This window comes from Saccopteryx leptura, chromosome 2 (assembly GCF_036850995.1).
Source record: "Saccopteryx leptura isolate mSacLep1 chromosome 2, mSacLep1_pri_phased_curated, whole genome shotgun sequence".
NCBI classification, from domain to species: Eukaryota; Metazoa; Chordata; class Mammalia; order Chiroptera; family Emballonuridae; genus Saccopteryx; species Saccopteryx leptura.
Genome location: NC_089504.1, coordinates 286,939,863 through 286,955,791, shown reverse-complemented (window position 1 = coordinate 286,955,791; position 15,929 = coordinate 286,939,863). Strand labels below are relative to the sequence as shown.

General features: G+C 40.6%; 1 protein-coding gene across 3 annotated transcripts in view; it reads right to left on the bottom strand.

Annotated features, from left to right (window-relative positions):
- Positions 1-2,761: 2,761 nt before the first annotated feature.
- The window catches only part of ASH1L (ASH1 like histone lysine methyltransferase), a 324,062-nt gene continuing 310,894 nt past the window's right edge, over positions 2,762-15,929 (bottom strand). For all 3 annotated transcript variants that reach the window (XM_066362231.1, XM_066362230.1, XM_066362232.1), the window contains 7 exons: positions 13,706-13,796; positions 12,994-13,132; positions 12,707-12,879; positions 9,110-9,276; positions 6,514-6,554; positions 5,320-5,621; positions 2,762-4,976 (listed from right to left, as the gene is read on the bottom strand). In XM_066362231.1, the coding sequence (XP_066218328.1) occupies positions 4,885-4,976; positions 5,320-5,621; positions 6,514-6,554; positions 9,110-9,276; positions 12,707-12,879; positions 12,994-13,132; positions 13,706-13,796 (1,005 nt within the window). In that variant the 3' untranslated portion in view covers positions 2,762-4,884. The remainder of the gene's footprint in view (positions 4,977-5,319; positions 5,622-6,513; positions 6,555-9,109; positions 9,277-12,706; positions 12,880-12,993; positions 13,133-13,705; positions 13,797-15,929) is intronic.

Here is a 15,929-nt window from a genome sequence, read left to right as displayed (position 1 = left end):
TTATTCTTAGACTCTATTCCTGGCCAATTCATATTATTCATCTGCCCTTGCTTTAATTTTGCATTTGTGTTTGACCGCTGTTTTGATTTCTACCTGTTTGCATTCCAGATGTTTTCTAGGGTGATGTTTTGCCAACTGGATTCTGAGAGCCTCTGGGGATTCCTAGTTATATTCTCAGGGAGTCTGAATACTCAAGTTTATGAAGATTCAATTGCAAAATTACTACTACAAAAGAAGTTTTGTTTTTATAATGTTTGAAGTTATGAAACAGTAGATATGGAAAACTACCCATACTTTAACTTTGGGACCAATGTTTCTCAAAGTGAGATCTGTAGAGTAATCTTAGAGATGCCATGATTTCTTTTTTTGTGTGTGTGGCAGAGACAGAGAAAGGGACAGATGGTGACAGACAGGAAGGGAGAGAGATGAGAAACATCAATTCTTTGTTGTGGCTCCTTAGTTGTTTATTGATTGATTTCTCCTATGTGCCTTGATGGGGGGGGGGGGGCTACAGCAGACCAGTGACCCCTTGCTTGAGCCAGCGACCATGGGCTCAAGCTGGTGACCTCAGGGTCTTGAACCTGGGTCCTCCACATCCCAGTTCGACGCTCTATCCACTGCACCACCACCTGGTCAGGTAGAGGAGCCATGATTTCTAATTTATTTTCCATGACTCAACCTGCCCACTCCTTTTTCTGACTTCTACCCCATTTACTTGGTTTTACAGTGGGTAATCCTAGTAAGATGAGCTCAAAGCTCAGTATTTTAGAGCATGAGTGAAATGTGTTGATATCTGCAGTCAGAGCTTAATGGTTCTCAGGGTTGTACAGGTGGTAACAGCAGTGGGACTTCCTTGCAGAACATCATGAAATAGATTAAACACTAATGTGAAATTAAATTTAGTTTTATAGTATTACTATATATTATCTAGAAGTCAACAAACTGTATTAGATAACAAAGGTTAAAAAACAAATTAAGAAAATTTACTGCCTGACCAGGCGGTGGCGCAGTGGATAGAGCGTTGGACTGGGATGCCGAGTACCCAGGTTCAAGATCCCAAGGTCAGCAGCTTGAGCGTGGGCTCATCTGGTTTGTGCATGCTCACCAGCTTGTACCCAAGGTCTCTGGCTCGAGCAAGGGGTTACTCTGTCTGCTGAAGGCCTGCCATCAAGGCTCATATGAGAAAGCAATCAATGAACAACTAAGGTGTCACAACGAAAAACTAATGATTGATGCTTCTCATCTCTCTCCGTTCCTGTCTGTCTGTCCCTATCTATCCCTCTCTCTGACTCTCTCTGTGTCTCTAAAAAAAAAAAAAAATTTAACTACTAATGTATTGTTTTTGTAGTCATAAGTGACTATTTTATCTGTGGGGTGAACCCCTAGTCCTTGTAGAAGAGATTGAGCTCCTGTTGTCTTGATGCTTCTGAGCAACTATATTCTAGCTGAAGTCAAAGCCTAAATGTCGGATCTATGTCTGGGACAACATTCTGTTAGGTCTTTCAGTTGTTGGCAGAAGTGGATTTATCTCCTTTAGTTAGGAGAGTCACACTGGGTATTTGATACTTTTCTATTTGCGATGAATGTAAAGATTTTGCAGTTCTTGCTCTAACATTAGTTACTGAGTGATCTCTGGCAAGTTACCCACCCTCCTGAGCTTTAGCTTTTTTTTTTTTTTTTTTTTTTTACAGAGACAGAGAGAGTCAGAGAGAGAGAGACAGGGACAGAAAGACAGGAACAGAGAGATGAGAAGCATCAATCATTAGTTTTTCATTGCGCGTTGCGACACCTTAGTTGTTCATTGATTGCTTTCTCATATGTGCCTTGACCACGGGCCTTCAGCAGACCGAGTAACCCCTTCCTCAAGCCAGTGACCTTGGGTCCAAGCTGGTGAGCTTTTGCTCAAACCAGATGAGCCCGCGCTCAAGCTGGCGACCTCGGGGTCTCGAACTTGGGTCCTCGGCATCCCAGTAGACGCTCTATCCACTGCGCCACCACCTGGTCAGGCCTGAGCTTTAGCTTTTGCTTCTACAATATAGGCATAACTATAGAGGGTTATTAGGAGGATTAACTAAATTACCTATTAAGACCTCTGGCAAACTAGTTAACTTCAACTTCTCTGTTCCCTCAGTTTACACATACATAAAATTGTTTTTTTGTACCTACTTGAAAAGGCTGTTGTGAAGATTAAGTAAATAAATGAATATGTGTAAACTATTTACAATGGGAATAGTCTAACATTGTGGGCTAAAAAATGTGGCCTAAAGTTATTGCCAACCTTGGAGGTTGTTAATGAGTATTAAATGAGGTGATGTATAGATGACGTATGTGTGTGCACGAGATGGAGGTGTAGATGATTATGATGTTGATTGGTTAGGCTGGGCCCAGACCAAAAAAGATCCTAGTATCGAGGAAATGGCTTTATCCAATAGTCAATAGTGGTGAGTGTGCCCATTAGGATGCTGATAATATGGTTTTAAAAAGATCTTTTTATCAACAGGATGGAAAAGATCCTAGATGATAAACGAAGGATAGGAAAGAGGGAAAAAATTGCAAGCTCACCACTCTGTAGTTAGGAAAAGTTTTTCCATTTAATACTAGACTTTCAAGGATTGAGATGCAAGCCTTTTTATGCAATTACATCCAATGTTAAAATTGGTAATACATAATTTACAAAGATTAACATCAAAACAATCATCTATTTAGATATGCTTTTGTAAAAAGGAAATATATTAGCAGCATTTATATTTTCCGCAATCACACAGCCTACAGACATGCAGACTAACTGTATCTATTTGCAGTGATGTAGTGCTTTACCCCGCATTTCAAACACCAAAACCCACCTGGCAGCTAGGGGGTTCTTTTAATTTTGTTATTATAAAATAACCAAAAAATAAAAAAGGCATTAATTTCTATACCAGTAAGAAAAAACAAGTTTTTGCACTTACCTAACATTTGATTGTCTAAAAAACATTTCAGTTTTTAGTCTTTCAACAAAAGAAAGATAAAATGACAGAGCGTAGTATCTTTTGCTTCTGTTCACGCATTTTACAAAGTTTTCTTTTTTTGTCTTTTTTAAAATTTTAGTGTTTAACACTATTAAAGGAAATATTGAATTTTAAACTCTTTCTTGTCACTTTCCTGCTTTTGACTAAAAGGAGACTCCCAAAGTGCCCCTATCCCCACCTCCCTCCCTCCTGGCTCCCTGAAATGAAAACCAAAAGAAATCACTCAAATGGGCTTGGACATGCGATTTTTCCAGCTCCACACATGAGTATCTTATACCCAGGCCTCTTAGTAATGTACAGTGCTTCTCTACAGTAAGAAAATACTCCAAACTATTTTCTTAATTCTTTTTTCTTTAATAAAATATTTATTCTGCTTTTTCTCTGCTCAAGGGGATCTTTGGCATCCCCTGTCTTTTGTTTATTCCTCAAGATTGACACAGAAAGGAGAAAAGGAAAAAAGACTCAATGGAATGGAAGGTGGTCAATGTCTCTACCTAAATAAGTCAGAGCGTCGTCATCATAAGGGGAAATGTACAATTAGGACAACATTGGTCCAATATTCGAAAAAAGTAATGGGGACTTGTTTACTATTGTATTGCTTACTAATCACGCAGCAGATACACACACGCGCACACACACACAGAACTTGGCACATTTAAAAACCATCTTTTCTCTTATAAGAACATCTGAAACATATATGCATATGTATGTCTGAGAAGACAACAAAGCAAAGCTTTTTAAAATTTATTTTTAAAGAGACAGTATTGTCTGGTAACTTCTGGCCAAGAGAATGGGAAGGAGAGAAACACCCTGGATATCCCTCCTGATGATCAGGAGGGTGGAAGAAAGATGGAACTAGGGGTGGGGAGAACACACTGTCTCTTTAAGATATGGACACTGAAAACTGTACAATTAAGAAAACAAGAGTAGTGTTTTCAATTGATAATCTACACTTACAACAAATAGTCTGATAGGTAAATACTGTTCAACAGTTTATGTAGTGACTTTTGTTTGGTGGTTAGAGTTCATTTTTATGTAGGTTTTAAAATGGTTTTATTTTGAAATGAATCTCCATTCGCACAGCACAGCAGACACACAAACTACAGTGCATAACCATACATGTGCGGGGGTGGGGGATGCGGGGCCTGGCCTTTCCATTTGAAAAAAATACGTTCGCAGGTTATGAAGGTTAAAACAAAAAGAATTAAATAAGTGCTGTGCCCTCTGACCCCATGGGGGCCTTCCCTATTCCATGATTCCATTTTGGGGAGTAGAGATAGGGAGAAGGGCAGCAGTTAGAAGTGCTTTGAGTTACCATGTTTTACTTTGACCTGGTTGGGCAAGAAAGGAGAGAAACTTTCCTATTCAGGTATCTGGAAAGAGGCCCCCGCCATTGTTTCTGTCATAGGTCTCTTGGATAGCTCTTAGAGCCTACAGAAAACAGATGGGGTAGGTAGGGATGGGTGGCTCGATCCCTCTGGGTTTTGAATTATACTTAGGTATAGAAAGCAGCTTCTTAGCAGTGCCTGTGGGATCAGAGGATGACAGAAAAACCCAAGCTGGGGGAAGGGCAAGTGTTGTAAAGTACCAAAAGGTTTTGGTCATCCTTAATGTACTCTGCCTTTCTCCCCACATTATTATTAACCTTCTAGATGAAGCAATGGAGAGGAAAACAAGTTAAATTGAACTGGTTAGACATAACTGTTTCCCCTTCCTCTCCGCTAGCTCCAAGATGTATTAAGTACCTAATGTTAATGACGTGGCCTCATTCCCCTTGCTGGACGGACCTTTCCCACCCTTGTCTACACTCAGAACAGGTGGCAGGACTGTTAGCTCCAATGGATCCCAGATGCTTGAGGTTCTCATTCTTTGAGGTTCACTTCCGAAAGCTGTTTTCTGGGATAAACAGAGTACGCCTTCGCAGTTTCCTGCCTGATCCTTCCTCCAGCAAGTAGGTCACATCGATGGCTGAAAACAGAACCAAGGAGGCTGATCAAATTCCACCAGCCTACTCCTTATTCCAGATTTGAGCTCTAAGAAGACTTGAGAAGTTCAACAATTCCTCTTCTGACTTATAAGCAATTTAGGCCTTCCTGTAGCCCTAGATAAAAAAGTTGTTCTCTAGGGAGGAGATCCTCTCACCTCCCAGTTTCACTGCCAATATAGAAGTAAAAGGCCCATGAAAGAACTATACCATTTTCTTAGAATACTTTCTGTTCTGGGCAAGTAATTAGATGTTGTTCTTTTTCATTCCCTCTCCCCTAATTTTCTATTTATCTTATACCCTAAATATTAGCCTGATTCTTCTTACCATTTTTTCCAGGGATTTTGTCAAGGAGATTGAGCAAGATCTGGTTGAGTCGTTCCCGTTGGTTATGCCGTCGTTGCTCAGGGGTGCAGGCTGATTGAGCTTCTTGACTACTCTCCTCTGTTTTTTTTTCACCCTCATGGACTTCAGCAGTGGCCTCCTCCTGTTCCGGCTCCTCCAGGCTGGGCATCTCATTAACTGCTTGCTCTTGGCTGGCCAGAACCTCTTCAATCAATGGCAGAGCATCATCCTCCTGGCCCAAGTCTTTTAGGGGTGGCTTTGAGCGCTCAGACTTCCAGGATGATCTGCCAGAAAGATATGTAAACTTAGAGCCAGGCTGACAAGGGCACGTGGGAATGGAAAAGGCATGAAGGGAAGAGAGCTCAGGGTGGTTTGAGGCCCCGGAGCCCAGCTGTCAGAGCCCTGGTTCCAGAGATAAGGAACCTGGCTCTGGTCTTCACTTTATTATTATTTGGACAAGCCACTACCTTTCTCTGAAATTTAAATTCTATTAGTAAAATTCAATTTTTCTTTTTTCTTTCAGGAATTCAACAAATCTATAAAATATTCCAGAGCTGGTAAAATTGCTTAGCTAGTTCTGACTGCTTCATGAGTAATGTAATGTCAAAAATTCAACCGCCCAATAATTAAATGGAGTTTTTACTTTTCCGAAATCTCTTTTCACATCTATTATCCAATATTTTTTCCCTTATGATAAGCTATTGATATAGGTAAAGCAGCTGTTATGCTTCCATTAAACAGAAAAAAAAAAACGGAAGAAAAACCTTTGGAGTTCTTTCTCCAAGAATACCCATTATGTGCAAAACAAGCGAATAAAAACTATGAACTCACATGGCTTAGTGAAAACTGCATTTCTAACTACTTTTGTTCCTTGATAAAGGTCCCAAGAGTGGCTATACCTTGGTGTAATGGAGAAAGCTTGCAGAAATCTAAAATAGAAACTTTTCTGAAATCTAGAAAAGTTGTTCTAAATCCTAGAGTTGTTCTAAATCCTCTTCTTTATCTGTGATCTTTGCAAAACCTCCCTCCCTGCCCTTACTGTTGGCACTACATTGGGCTACTCTGTCAGAGAATCCCCAACCCTATGGGTAGGTCTGAGTGGGTAGGTGGTGGTTCTTCCTCCATTCAAGTTGTTGGTAAACCCCTTAGGCTTGTCACATCCCCAATGGGACTCACCGCCCTCCGTTCCTCTTGTAGTTGTCCGGGACATAATGAGGCTGCAGAGAAGAAAAGGAAGCGGTAAGTGGAATGTAGAAGCTGGCAAAGCTGGATCACATCACCTGGGGCCAACTTAGGATAGGGAGATAGGGAGGTTGGGAGGTGGGGAAGTAAAGGAAGTAAAATATAGGACTAAAGCCTTGACAAGCTGAGTGACTATTTCCACGTCAGAAGTTCAGTACTACTGCTTTTTTTAGGTGAGAGGAGGGAAGATAGTAAGACACACTTCCATATGTGCCCCAACTGGGATCCACCCGGCAACCCCATCTGGGGCCAATGCTTGAGTACTGAGCTATTTTTAGTGCCTCAGGCTGATGAGCTTCAACGGAGCTATCCTCAGCACCCAGGGCCACACCTGAACCAATCGAGCCACTGGCTGCAGGAGGGGAAGAGGGAGAGGAGTAGAGGGAAGGGGAGAGAAGCAGATGGTCACTTCTCCTGTGTGCCCTGACCAGGAATCAACCTGGGATGTCCATAAGCCGGGCATACCCTCTAGCCACTGAGCCACTGGCCACGGCCTCAGTACTTCTATTAATCTGTAGGACACAGTGCTTTTTATAGTATTTGTAAGCCTAGAAGGATGGTAAAGGAGTAGGCTCACAATTCTTTATGCACCATCCCAACTTTTAAGTAGTTATGGTTGGGGTTTCAAAGGTAATCGGTGGGCTGTTGACTGAGCAAACAAGACCAGAGAAGTCTAGATGAGAGGCAGGGTTTGGTGTGGGTAGAAAGAATATAAAATAAATACTATTTAGAGAAGTCTGAAAATAATAGAAAAAATAGGGACATCAACGTTTGCTTTCTGGTTAGACTATTTCTAAGCATTCCAGATGACAGTAATGAATTTTGACAGTGCCACTTAAAAGAATGGGACATAGGATAAAGAGAGCTTAGTTCAGGGTTTCATTACAGAAAACAGATGGCTAGGTGACCAAAACTTTTATGGAATGATGAATGGCACAGAATAATCAGAGGAGTATATTCACAACAATTTGAAAGAAAAAATACATACAGGAAAATGGCTGATAATAAAAATGTTAACGGTGGTTATTTTCTGGGTAGTGGGATAATACAGTCATGTGCTGCTTAATGATGGGAGATGCGTGGTTAGGCGATTTTGTTGTGCAAACATCAGAGTGCCCTTACATAAAACTAGATGGTATATAGCCTATTACACACCTAGGCTGTATGGTATGGCCTATTGCTCCTAGGGTACAAACCTGTACAGCAAACTACTATAATGAATACTATAAGCAACTATAACACAATGGTAAGTATTTGTATATCTAAACAAAGAAAAGGTACAGTAAAAGCACAGTATAAAAGATAAAAAATTATAATACACCTGTATAGGGCACTTACCATGAATGGAGCTTGCAGGACTGGAAGTTGCTCTGGCTGAGTCAGTGAGTGAGTGGTGAGTGAATGTAAAGGCCTAGAACATGATTGTAAACTATTGTAGACTTTATAAACACTACATTTAAGCTATACCAAGCTTATAAAACAACACAAGATTAAATCAAGCACAAGAGAAAATGTTACAATAAAAGAAATGCAGTAAACATGAGATGTGTGAGGCTGCTGCTGGTGAAACACAACATACTGTTTACATTAAACAATTTTTTTATAAGCAAAAAGAGTACACTTTAAAATAACAATAAAAGCATAGTAGACCCTTGCTGGATTGCTCAGTGGATAGTGTTATCCCAGTGTGCTGAGGTCGTGGGTTGGATCCCTGGTCAGGGCACATATAAGAAGCAACCAAAGAATGTACAACCAGTGGAACCAAGTGGAACAAGTTGATGCTTCTCTCTCTCTTAAATCTTCTCTCTCTCTTAAAAAACAGTACAGTAACTACATGAGCCAGTGACAGGTGTTTGTTAATCATTCGCAAGTATGATGTGTTGTACATAATTGTATGTGCTGTAGTTTTGTACCAGTGGAAGCACAGTAGGTTTGTTTAACCAGCATCCCCACAATGACACGAGCCATGCACTGTGCTATGATGTTACAGTGTGACTAGATAAAAGGAATTTTTCAACTCCATTATAATCTTATGGGACTACCATCATTATGCAGCGCATGACTGTATACAATTTTTCTTATTAATGCTTTGTACTTTTATAATTTTATATAATGATGTTTTATATTTTTAATCCAGGGACAAAAAAAAAAGGAATGAATTATTTTTATCAAAAGTTTCTCAGTTTCTTGATTCTACTTGCTTCTTAAAAGTATGGGTGTAAAATATCAGAAAACTATAATATGGGGATCACAGACAAAGATTATAAAGAGGTGAGAGAAAAAAAGAGGAAAATCTCACTAAGGTGTAATCAGGAAATTAAAAATTTCATGAGACATAGCTCATATCAGGAAATGCAGAATAAAAGTGGTAATGCTGTTCAAACATCCAAAATAGAGATAGAGATTTCCAGAGTTTGGGATGGAAAGAGGATGAAGAAGCAGAGAGCCACTTGAGAATTCTTCATCTGTGAATTCCAGGAATGAACTAGACTGTCCTGACACATACAGTTAGGAGAGAAAGGAGACTTACTGAGAAATCTCTTTTGGGAGTGAGCTTCTTGGGGAAGTGATCAAAGGCATAGGGTTTGGTGCAGACAGGATAGCGGTTCCGGTGGATCTTGTAAAACAGGTGTGCTGACTTGTCAAGCCGATAATCACAGATGTACACATCTTGCTCCTTCACTCCTTTGGGTCTCCCTAAGGATCCAAACACTGTTAAATAACCCTTCTATTTTCCCTTCTCTTCTGGAGCTGCCCAGAGACTACCACACACCACTGGGAGAGCAGTCAGGAGGAGGGAAACACTGTAGCTATTACTTAGCATTTGGTGACTGCAGAAGAAAAGAGAATTATGAGAACTAGCAACAAAAAAGGAAAAAAGATGTTGTCTAGGATTGAAGGGCATACTATAGGATGGGAGGAAACCAGAAATGTAGATTATCTGAGTGCTGCAGGAATTTCTGAGGGAAGATTTTGAGGGACAAACAGAACAGACTATGGGGAAATTATCAGAAAAGAAAGGCAGTATAAGAAAAGTATATTTGAAAAAAAACACTATAAAATTAGGAGAACAAAGGAGTCATCAATATCATGAAGTTCTAAAAAGTCAATTTTTGAATGGAACATATATTCTTCTGGATTACTATGATACTAAGAGGAAGAGCTAGGCAACTGAATTACGCAACAACTAACATACACTGAACTTTGTGACTGTGAGCCATAAACTGGGCTAAGTGCTTTCATAGATTATTTCATTTAATCTTTATAAAACTCTCTAAAATAAGATATTAATCCCTATTTTCAAAAGTTTAAATGACTTGCCCAAGAGCACATAGATAAAAAGTGGTCGAGCTGGAATATGAAATTAGATTGTCTGACTTTGTAGCCTATATTGCAGGGATCCCCAAACTTTTTACACAGGGGGCCAGTTCACTGTCCCTCAGACCGTTGGAGGGCTGCTACATACAGTGCTCCTCTCACTGACCACCAATGAAAGAGGTGCCCCTTCTGGAAGTGTGGCGGGGGCCAGATAAATAGCCTCAGGGGGCCGCATGTGGCCCGCGGGCCGTAGTTTGGGGACGCCTGCTATATTGCTTGACCAGGCGGTGGCGCAGTGGATAGAGCATCGGACTGGGATGCAGAGGACCCAGGTTCGAGACCCCGAGGTTGCCAGCTTGAGCGCGGGCTCATCTGGTTTGAGCAAAATTCCACCAGCTTGAGCCAAGGTTGCTGGCTCCAGCAAGGGGTTACTCGGTCTGCTGAAGGCCCATGGTCAAGGCACATATGAGAAAGCAATTAATGAACAATTAAGGTGTTGCAGTGCGCAATGAAAAACTAATGATCGATGCTTCTCATCTCTCCATTCCTGTCTGTCGGTCCCTATCTATCCCTCTCTCTGACTCACTGTCTCTGTAAAAAAAAAAAAAAAAAATCATAGTCTACATTGTTAACCATAAAGCTTTAGAACAATTGTGCTTTTTAAATTTGTTTATTCAATGCAGTGGTTCTCAAAGTGTGCGCCAGGACACACTGGTGCGCTCTAGAAGATTTCCAGGTGTGCCCTATGGTATTCCACAGAAATATGTGCCTGTTGGGGATCAAAACACCAACAGGGTTTTGGAGTTTAGATATTTGGGGGACAGAGGTGTGGGGAACTGGCTGTAAGCTGACAGTCTGCACAACCCCCCACCTCACTTGCCTGATTAGGTTGCAAAAGGCTGTTAAGCTATGGTGCTGGATTGTTTACACTACCCCCCATGTTCCCCGGAAAGACTGGAGGCAAGTTTCTTCTATCCCAGTGGTAGTCAACCTGGTCCCTACCACCCACTAGTGGGCATTCTAGCTTTCATGGTGGGTAGTAGTGGAGCAACCAAAGTATAAATAAAAAGGTAGATTTAGACCAACCAGGCGGTAGCACAGTGGATAGAGCATAGGACTGGGATGCAGAGGACCCAGGTTCGAGACCCTGGGTTGCCAGCTTGAGCACGGACTCATCTGCTTTGAGCAAAGTTCATCATCAGCTTGGACCTAAGGTTGCTGGCTCGAGCAAGGGGTTACTCGGTCTGCTGTAGCCCCATGGTAAAGGCACATATGAGAAAGTAATCAATGAATAACTAAGGTGTCGCAATGAAAAACTAATGATTGATGCTTCTCATCTCTCTCCATTCCTGTCTGTCTGTCTCTATCTATCCCTCTCTCTGACTCTCTCTCTGTATAAAAAAAAAAAGATAGATTTAACTATAGTAAGTTGTTTTATAATAAAGATTTATTCTGCCAAATTTAGCGAAAATCCAACATAAAGTACTTGGTAAGTAGTTATTATTATATGCTTTAACTTGCTATAACTCTGCTTTATAAATTTTATAAGGCAAAGTTACTTCCCTACTTTATAAATCACCATTACTATGGAACTGGTGGGCAGTTAGAAAATTTTACTATTAACAGAGATATAAAAGTGGGCGGTAGGTATAAAAAGGTTGACTACCCTTGTTCTATCCTTTGTTTGGTGTAAAGTTAAGATGATATGTATGGTGGGGGTTTTCTGCACTCAACACAATTAAGAGTAAAAAGAGAGGAATTCTTCAATGTGTTGACGAGGAAATGAGAGTTTGCCTTTCAAATATATGCCCAATCATTGAAGAAATCGCTAGGATAGTCTGACCAGGAGGTGGCACAGTGGATAGAGCATCGGACTGGGACACGGAGGACCCAGGTTTGAAACCCCGAGGTCACCAGCTTTAGCGTGGGCTCATCTGGTGTGAGCAAGGCTCACCAGCTTGAACCCAAGGTTGCTGGCTTGAGCAAGGGGTCACTCGGTCTTCTGTAGCCCCTGGTCAAGGCACATATGAAAAAGCAATCAATGAACAACTGAGGTGCCACAACGAAGAATTGGTGCTTCTTATCTTTCTCCCTTCCTGTCTGTCTGTCCCTATCTGTCCCTCTCTCTGACTCTGTCTCTGTCACAAAAAAAAAAATAAAAGAAATCACTGGGACACATCAGGCTCATGTTTCTCATAAACACAAGAATGAAAAAACTTAACACAACTTTTTTGTCCATTTTTTATTTTTTAACCCCTCTTTTTTATGAATTCTAAAAAGCATAACTAAAAAAATGTAACATAAAAATGTTTTTTAATGTCAGAATAAATTAATTTTGTCATATTTATTTCATTTAATTACTATAAAAGCATGCTTGGATTTTATATTTTTTCTTTAATATTTGACTTAATTATAACATATTTCTCAGAAATTTGTATATAGTGCACCTATAATTATTTGTAGGATTTTAAATGTGCCCTGACTTCAAAAAGTTTGAGAACCACTAGTTTAATGTATAGAGTTGACAATGGCCTTAAGGATTTTGAACTAAGTAGGTGAAGGAACATTATCTTCCCATAAATACTAACAGAGTGCTAATTATGCAGTATTACAAATAAAAAATTTTAAAAAGAGAATTACCATTATTGAGTACCAAGCACTAGGTAAAAGAAAGAAAAAATACAGTATAGCTCCCAGACTAGCCCTGGAGAATCTTTTATCAGACAGAGACAGTAAGAATGGAGTGGGCAATTGTAGCTCAATGACTAGGGGATAGGAGGTCATTTCTTAAGTAACCCAGATCACTTACCTTTACAATATGTATAAAGGTCCAATACACAGCAGGTCCCAACTACAGCCTCTAAGGGAATGATCTCATAGAGTGGCACCCGAAATAGTTCATTGTGATAGAACCGACGGGATGGAGAATGGTGGGTTTCATGGGGACGGAAATAATGGTGGCCAAAGGCAAACCGTTCTTCTCTAAAAAAAGAAAACAGAGAAGGGAGAAATTTAGTTGGTAAGATCCTAGTCAATATTCAGCTCTGTGCAGGTAGGGCACAGCTGGAAGAAAAGAGATAGAACCTCAACACATACTTTTCATTCTTCCAAAGCTTCTCAATGCGGAAGATGTCAAGTTTATCTCTGTTAATGTGAGATAACAGTCGATAGGACTGACGGACTGGGTGGCCGTCAGGGGTGCGCCGACTATCCCTCATCAGATACACACAGTCACCTAGTAAGGTAGATAACACAGGAGAAGGTTAAAGTGATTTTTGCATGAATTCTGTTAGGTATCTATTGGACTGACCTAAGGTCTACATAGAAATGACTTAAAATCTAAAACAATAAATTCAACCAGCAGTCTACTGGTAATGATAATCAACTCTAGACTATGGGAATGACACGAGGGAGGTCTTCCATCTTTTAGAATCCTATGTCCTTCCTAGTCTTAAAATTAACTTTTTTTTAAAAAGACTTTATTCATTTTAGAGAGGAGAGAGAAAGAGAGAAAGAGAAAGAGAGAAAGAGGGAGGAGCAGAAAGCATCAACTCCTATATATGCCTTGAGCAGGCAAGTCCAAGGTTTCAAACTGGTGACCTCAGTCCAGGTCAATGCTTTATCCATATTAGTTTTATCTGGGGAAGTGGAAATGCATGTAAATCTAAGGACTAAAGGGTATAAAAACCTTTATTCTATTGCTACTAAAGGTCATATGGAGACAATGACTACTATGCAGACAGCCAGACACCTTGTACTGTACTACTCAGAAAGGTCAGCTATGACAAGTCAGCTCCTATATACGCACCTTGACGAAGCAGCAAGTCATCTCGGAGCAAACAGATGAAATAGACACAGCCAGGTTGGGCATAGTGGGGCCGAGGGATCATGGGTACCTCCTGATAAGAGCAGAAAGCCAATCAATAAGGGCTGGGACTATAACATCCAGCCTACTGATCTCCACTCTAGGGGAAGATAACTAAAACCAAGAATTCGCAACCAATTAAATATATAATGAAAGATGAAGGCAAGTTGAGTTGTTAAATTTGGGAAAATGAAGGTGGAGGACAAGATGGACAAGGTAAGTACCCCAGACTATATTCTATGAAGCATTAATTGTGTGGTTGTCCTGCGCCATCTAGAGGGCATGTGAAAATGTGTGAAGGGGAACTCGGTCACAATTGGGGGAGGCTAGTAATATTTAGTGCATAAGGGCCAGGAAAGCCAAGTATTCTGCAATGTATCCCTCACAACAAAGAACTGTCTACTCAAAATGACACCAGCACCACTGTTAAAAAAATACTGGCTAGGCCCTGGCCAGGTGGCTCAGTGGTAGAGCGTCAGCCCAGCATGTGGATGTCCCGGGTTCAGTTGCCGGTCAGGGCTCAAAGAAGTGCCTGTTTCTCTGTTCTTCCCCCTCTCCTTTCTCTCTCTTCCCCTCCCGCAGCCAAGGCTCAATTGGAGCAAAATTGGCCAGGCATGGCCAACATATGGCCCGCAACTAAATTTTTAATATTCTCCACTACTTTAAAATCTCAGCTACTCAGAAGCGGAAGCATCTTTGATTATTGGAAATCGAGATATTTAAGAAGATAGTGATACGTGGAAAAGAATTCCACGTGTGACTAATCTAGGGTTAACTTCCAATAATTCATCAAATGGATTCGTGATACTTCTTTATTTTATTTTTTTAAAATTCCATTATAAAGATTTACAACTTTTATACTCGTCTGTACAGGTATTGATTGACTTATGACCTATGCAACTTACGACTATTCAACTTTACGACCACAATCGCTAGCCACGACTGCTCCGCGTCTGGCAGCACAAGCGTTGCCCAGTTGGGTGTACAACAGTGCTGGCCAATAAAATGTTTCGTACATGTTTATATATTTTGATATGTTTTTCAATTGGAAAAATGTTTCCTATGGTATTTTTTACACCTGTATTTTGTATACACCTGTATTTTGTAATTTTGTATGTTTTGCAAATATTAAACCAGTTGTACTGGTAATGCAGTATTTTACTTAAACCTAACGAATGTAAAAATAAGAAACAAAATGGTGTAGAGATGATACAAATGGCATAAAATGAACAAAGAAAATTATGATATATAACAATAATGAAAGAAAATTATGATAAAATACAACTTAAAGATTTTTGGCCCTGGCCGGTTGGCTCAGCGGTAGAGCGTCGGCCTGGCATGCGGGGGACCCGAGTTCGATTCCCGGCCAGGGCACATAGGAGAAGCGCCCATTTGCTTCTCCACCCCCCCCTCCTTCCTCTCTGTCTCTCTCTTCCCCTCCCGCAGCCAAGGCTCCATTGGAGCAAAGATGGCCTGGGTGCTGGGGATGGCTCCTTGGCCTCTGCCCCAGGCGCTGGTCTGGTCTGGCAGAGCGACGCCCTGGAGGGGCAGAGCATCGCCCCCTGGTGGGCAGAGCGTTGCCCCTGGTGAGCGTGCCGGGTGGATCCCGGTCGGGTGCATGCGGGAGTCTGTCTGACTGTCTCTCCCCGTTTCCAGCTTCAGAAAAAAAAAAAAAAAAAAAAAAAGATTTTTATAACATCATTTCACAGTATTGTACATATAGCCTACTCAACTTATGACCAAATCGTGTTACGACCAGTCTGTCGGAACCAATTGTGGTCGTAATTCGAGCACTAGCTGTACTCGATATGAACTGTTTGACATTTAGCGGTGATGTGAAACCCACATTCTTTTAGGCGGAGTTTGCCAGTGCGCACCCAAGGTTAAACAATTCGTTATTTTTGTGGTCAAGTGTGCTGAATCAAGTGGCACTGTAGCATAGACAATAGCTGCAGTTGATAATAAAAATGTGTCCAGGCTGTTTGTAAAACGAAATAATTGTTTTATTTGCGATATAACCCCTTCGAGCTCATTCTATTAATTAAATATTGTTTCAATTGATTGCGATACAGTTTGGATATTTATACGGTATGTAATTATATTTTTATTAAAAAATATTTTTATTAAAATAATATTGTATATTAAAATGTTTTTCACTCACATTTAT